Source organism: Myxine glutinosa, chromosome 4 (assembly GCF_964187855.1).
Source record: "Myxine glutinosa chromosome 4, kmMyxGlut1.1, whole genome shotgun sequence".
Lineage (NCBI taxonomy): Eukaryota > Metazoa > Chordata > Myxini > Myxiniformes > Myxinidae > Myxine > Myxine glutinosa.
Window position 1 is genome coordinate 40,386,497 of NC_136264.1, and position 6,000 is coordinate 40,392,496.

Sequence of the window (6,000 nt, forward strand, 5' to 3'; positions counted from 1 at the left end):
ACATATTTGAGTTTTAATGACATGATGAGAGCATTTTGCAATAGTCCCAGCCTTTCCAGGATGCCGACATTCTTCCAATATCCCCTACTGGTTAACTTTCCAAACTCCATAGCTCCTGCTCACCTCCAATCCTTTGTTCCCCAATCCTTCTGCCTGTGGGACAGCCTCCTTGAGTAATTACAATCCCAGTCTTCCCTGTAACACTTCAAGATAGCAGATCAACACCTCATGTAATAAACAATCCCTACTCCCAATCTTCTCAATCCCTATTAACCCTCTCCACAGCCACCTGTATTACTCGCAGGTTACATTCCTTCCCTCCTCTTTTCCTTAATCCACCTGCTCGTTTGTGCTTGGTGGTTTCCACAATGGCTCACTGTATATTTGTCAGCCTTGTCTTTGCCACCACCTTGCTCTTTCATGAGTGTAGATTTCTGATACTAAAAAAATGAAACTTGATCGCATGAATACTTCCGTCGGTGGTTGGTGGCAATTGAATGTTAATGTAACAAGAACTACCTTGTCAGACAGGTTGTCGGAGGAGCTACTCGGAGACGACGCTCGGTGTGTTACGGCACTTGTAATCGGCGGTGGGAACAGAGGCCAAACTTATGCAGGTTACGCCTTGCATTTCCCCAAACGAATGAAGGTGTGGTTGGTTGCATGTGGGTAACAACTGTGGAACGGCGCCATTGGGAAAACGTGGAATGCAAACTTGGTTTACTCAACGCCAATAGGGCAGCGCGAAAGAATGTGCATTATGCATGAGTACAGTCTGTACCAATAATTTTGATTACAACTTCCACTTACATGCAACAGTATATATATATACATATACATACATACATACATACATACATACATACATACATACATACATACATACATATTGTTGTGGATATGAGAATGGTTTTTTTTTTTGTTGTTGTTGTGTAAATTGTTGTAAAATATCGCCCTCCTTACTCCAGTGTTGTATAAAGGTCAAAGGGCGTTCCCGTACTTAATTCCATAAAGCATACACGAAGGACACCATATATCCCTGTTCAGTAGTTTATTTCCTTATTCTGTGTATTAGGTTAAGGCTTTGTCTTCCATTAATTAATACTCCATTGCACCGAATTCAAATAGATAGATCCCCTTTCATTCCCATTCCCAAAACCTCTACTGCCAACTGCATTTGCCGCCATTACGGCGTGGTCAGCTCGGGGAAGAAGGGCATGCCCGCCCATCGTCATCAAGGGCGGAGCCAGAGGGCCGTGCCGACCAATCAGGGCCGAGGCAAGCTGACCGATGGGCGTGTCCTGGACACCAGCGGCTTGATCGCCTGAGGCGCTATAAAGCGCGCGCGCGAAAGCCGAGAAGTTGTTGTTGGACCAAGCAAGAGAGAAAGTGGTTGTTGGACCAAGCAAGAGAGAAAGTGGTTGTTGGACTAAGCAAGAGAGGAAGTTGTTGGACTAAGAGTTGGACTGAGTGGGACTAAGGGTTGTTGGACCAAGCAAGAGAGAAAGTGGTTGTTGGACTAAGCAAGAGAGGGAGAGGTGAATTACAAGAGTTGCGCCAAAGGTTCCAAGAAGGAGTTGTGCCAGAGAGGATCCCTGAAAGAGCAGCGGCACGCAGCAGCTTCAGCCACAGCAGCTTCGGGGCTTTGACGGCAGTTTCGAGCGGGGCCGCGAAGGAACGGCGGCTGCTAAACGCGCCGATCGAGAAAGGGCGGCGGCTGCTCATCCCCGACCCGACCGTGCTGCGGTTCCAGCTGAACCTTCCGCTCCCTCCAGCCATCCACCTCCTGCCATTCCTGTCATCATCCCCCGTGTAAGTGTGCTTGTAGTCTGTCTTTTGTCTTGTCCCTGGGTATAAGTAAGCTTGTATAAGTGAATATTTGCACTGTGTCTCCTTGATTCCTTCTGTCTTTATTTTACTATCCTTCCTTCTCCTTGGTTTCTTTTGGTTGTAAATAGTAAATAAATTATATTTGTATTCCTTACCCTTTGTCTTTCTTCTTCTTCACATCCTTCGCTTTAGTCTTTTTCCCATTGAATATCTGTGGCGCGATTTTGGCCAACGTTCAGGAATCGGGTTAGTCGGGGTAACTGTTAGGGCCGCAGCGCCATCCGCACGGCAAATCGACATCTTATCCGCGGTCCGTAACAATTGGTGTCGGGAGCGGGATTGGACCCGAAGTGCGCTTAACGCGCTCAAAATTACGAGCGGCCGAAATTTGTTTTGTTTTCGGAAAAAAAAAAACCTGAACTTTGAAGTCGTGCCATGAATAGTCAAGGCGATCGGATGCCGGTGGGGGAACTAGAAGAGGGGTTAGGGGTAACCCAGGATCAGAGGGAAGAAATGGAGGAGAGCAATGAGGAGGTGGTTGAGGAGGTGTCAGGTGCACAAAATGGCGCCCTCGCGCACGTGGTTGAAGGGACGCAAAATGGCGCCTCGCACATGGCTATGGCGGCCGCACCCGCTGCACAAGTGGGAGGGATGGTCCAAATGCAGGCCCTCATGGAGCAATTTATGGCACAAATGCAGGCGTCCCTGAACCTGCAAGGGGATAAATCAAGGGCGGAAAGCAGAGAAATGAGACAAATGATGGAAAGGAATAGTGAGCGATTGGAGGGCCAAATGGGAGCAATGAGGGACGAAGCGAGGGGTACCGGTGAACGGTTAGACAATAATTTTGAGGGGTTAGACAATAATTTTAAGGGGTTGGACAGTAAATTTGAGGGGTTAGACAATAATTTAAAGGGGTTAGACAATAATTTTAAGGGGTTGGACAGTAAATTTGAGGGGTTAGACAATGGGATAAAAGGGGTGAAAAATGGGTTAACAGGGGTGGAAAATAGAATGGCTGCCCAGGAGAATCAGATAGAGGGGGTGAAGAGGGGGTTAATGGGGTTGGAAAATACAATGGACGACAAATTGCGGGAAGTAGGGGAGCAATCTGCCCGGGAAATCAAACGGATGGGGAACCAGATAGAGGAGGTGAAAGTCGGGTTGGAAGGTAAATTGGATGCTCATAGGGATGAATTGGGACAGATGAGGGCGGCATCCACAAAAGAGATGGAGGAGATGAAGGAGGAAATACGACGAGGTGTAAGCGAGGAGGGCTCGGGGGTACGCGAGGAGGTAAAGCGAGGTGAGAAGCGTATGGAGAAAGAGGTGAGGAATAATACGGCTAGGTTACAGGGGGGCATAGAGGGTCTGACGAGGGGAGTAGAACAGCTGACAGTGGGACAAAAGGAACTCGTGGACCAAGTACAAAGGAACACTGCGGTACTAGGAGGGTTAAAAGCGACACAAAAAGAAATCGAGAACGAATTAATAGCGACACAGAAGGAATGTCAGATGGTATGTGAGGGACTGACAACGAGGTTGGACGAGGTGATGGAGGTAATGGAGACAAAGGACCGGGAGGTGACGACGCACATAGAAACGGTCAAGGTGGCGTTAGAGGACGAAATAGAGGAGACGCACCGGGAAATAAAAGAGGTGAAGGAAAAATTGGAGAAGGTGGAAGAGGGGGTGAGTGAAATTAAGAAGAGACGGACGGAAACTAAGAGGGAGATAAAGGAGGAGGTGATGGAATATGTACAAGGTCGGTGCTCAAATCGTGATGGTGTGCTCGCTAACCAAATAAAGAGTTTGCAGGTGGCGAAGGAGGTGCGGAGACGAGGTGCCAAGGTGAGTGGTGATATATTCGGAAATGTATATGATGTGAGGGGAGCTTCAGTCGGCTTGGGGGTTGATGTGGATCCGGGTGTTCGTGAGAGGCCGTTGGTGAAGTGTGCGACAGGTACGGAGTACGAGAGAGGAGGTGTGCGAGAATGTCCGACTCTGGGGTGTGTGAGGAAAAAGTGCGCGCCGAGGAGTGAGTGTGCTGTCGAGAGTGAGTTGGTCGTAGCGCGTGTGCGAGGAGGCACATGGAAGCGCGGGATGGGGAGTGTTACAGAGGATGTAACGAGAGAGTGCACACCTGTGGTGAGTGTTACGGAGGAAGTAACGGGAGAGTGTGCACAAGAGGATGCGCGAGAAAGGTGTGTAACGGACGGGTGCATGAGGAAAGAGTGCGCTGGCGGGAGTAAGGGTGAGTGCGCGACCGAGTGTGGTGGTGAAAGTAGTGAGAGTGACACGGAGCGTGAGTTGGTTGTGGCAGGTGAGAGAGGATGTACACCTGGAATGGAAGGATGCACACCTGGAATGGTAGAGCGTGTGTGGGAATGCACACTGGAATTGGTAGTGAGGCACGTGATTGGCTGTGCAAGTGAGAGCACACCTGTGGTTGTCACAGAGGAGGTGACCGAGGAGGGGGCGCGAAGAGGTGTGTTGGTGAGGTGTGTAAGAAACAAGTGTGATTGCACAGGTGTGCAACGACAGGTGCATGAAAAACAGGTGTATGGAATGGATGGTCGTGGAGTGAGTATGGTGGAAACTGTGGAGTGGAGTGGATGGTGCGAAGGTGTGAATGGGGGAAGGATGGACCCCATCACGAATACCCGGGGAGGGTAGTGTAAGAGTTAGGTAGAGGGTACAGGTAAATTGTGGTTGGATATTGGCATCTGTGGTGCGGGTAGTTGCACAGGAGAGTTAGGATGGGTGCATTAGTGACGTGGAAATGGCTGGGCGTGTAGCCTGTTAGTGTGTGTAGTTGGTTTGGGCACCACCACTTTGAGGATGTCGGCCAGGTGAGGCCGCAGGTGGGCTCTGGGAGCCGGTAGAGTTGTTGTGGATGGGGCCCGAGGATCCGGAGGACGGACCCGGGTAGCCCAGTGCCAGAGGGCACCAAGGGGTGACAGAGCCAGGAGGGGCCTTCCCCAATTAGATAGGTTAGGGTGAGGAGCTAGGTAAGCTCGGGTGGCAACTGCAGTGGTGGAGGTGTGCAGGTGGGTAGGCCTGCTGGGAGAGCTACACGCCCCAGTCCTGAAATTGTGCAAGGGCACCGGGAGTTGAATCGGGGGAGTGAGACCCCAAATTGAGAAGCACCACAGTTTGGTCAATGGGAATTGGTTTTTAGAACCCATTGTGTAAGTTGGCCAATGGATTGGCAGGGAAAGACCCCGGGTAGTGTAAAGTGTGTTAAAGTCAATGAGAGGATAGTTCGGATGAAAATCTCCTTGCACCATCTACATCCACTCACCTGAGGGATGACGTACCTCCACACCATGCCAGGTGGTTTTTGTTATTTTTATGATGCAAATGTTTGGAATGTGAGACGCATCATGACGTGGGTGTGACATTGTGCTTGTTGTTCCATCTCTCCCTCCTTATGAGGATTGATGATGAATTGGTGATGGCAAATTTGGTTAGAGGGATTGTGGGAACGAATTTGGTGTAGGGGAAATATGGGGAAGACGTGACAGTAGCGACGAATTTGTAAAGGTGTAGATTTTGTAAATATGGGGTAAGGGCAAGGGTAGAGTAGGTGACAGGGGGGGGTGACGTACGGTAGGGACGAGCTTCTTCACTTCGCTCTCCGTACGCACTTCGCCTTGCATTTCCTGTATTGAAGTGTACCCTTGTGACCTTACCCCTCGCTCATCTGTCTTTTCCCCCCTTTGTCTCCCACATGAGGACCTGTGCGCCACTGGGCGCCGAGGGGAGCGTGCGTGAGTCCGCCATTGTGCGCCCGAAACTCCCAGAACCACAGCTGTCTGCATCGATGCACCACCTTATGGACCACATGTCTGTGGCCGAGCACCACTTATGGACCCCATGGGTTGGGGCATGGCCCCTCTGCTGGAACCGGCCATGAAGGCCCGAGATCTTGCTGGCGGACCTTGGTCACAAGGCACCGATGCCCCACAGGTGAACTACACATAGTCGGCCCTGTGGGCCATAAATAAAAACGGACACGTTGGGTGCATTTTATTATTGCAAATAGGCCGCCAGCAAAGAAGATGACAACAACTGGAAGAGAGCAATAGCCAGTAGAGGGAGCCGAAGAGCAAGATACCACCAGCAGGGTTAGGGGTTGTTTGGTTATTTTTATTATTGAACTGCAGT

General features: G+C 50.2%; 2 protein-coding genes across 2 annotated transcripts in view; one reads left to right on the top strand and one right to left on the bottom strand.

The window, feature by feature from the left end:
• LOC144891699 (uncharacterized) overlaps positions 1-6,000 on the bottom strand; it is a 1,187,956-nt gene that overhangs the window by 1,169,159 nt on the left and 12,797 nt on the right. The gene's annotated exons all lie outside the window — the stretch shown is intronic.
• The window catches only part of LOC137424608 (putative oxidoreductase YteT), a 395,833-nt gene that overhangs the window by 4,130 nt on the left and 385,703 nt on the right, over positions 1-6,000 (top strand). Inside the window, 1 exon segment of the mRNA XM_078775648.1 lies at positions 528-649. Coding sequence (XP_078631774.1) covers positions 528-649 — 122 coding nt within the window.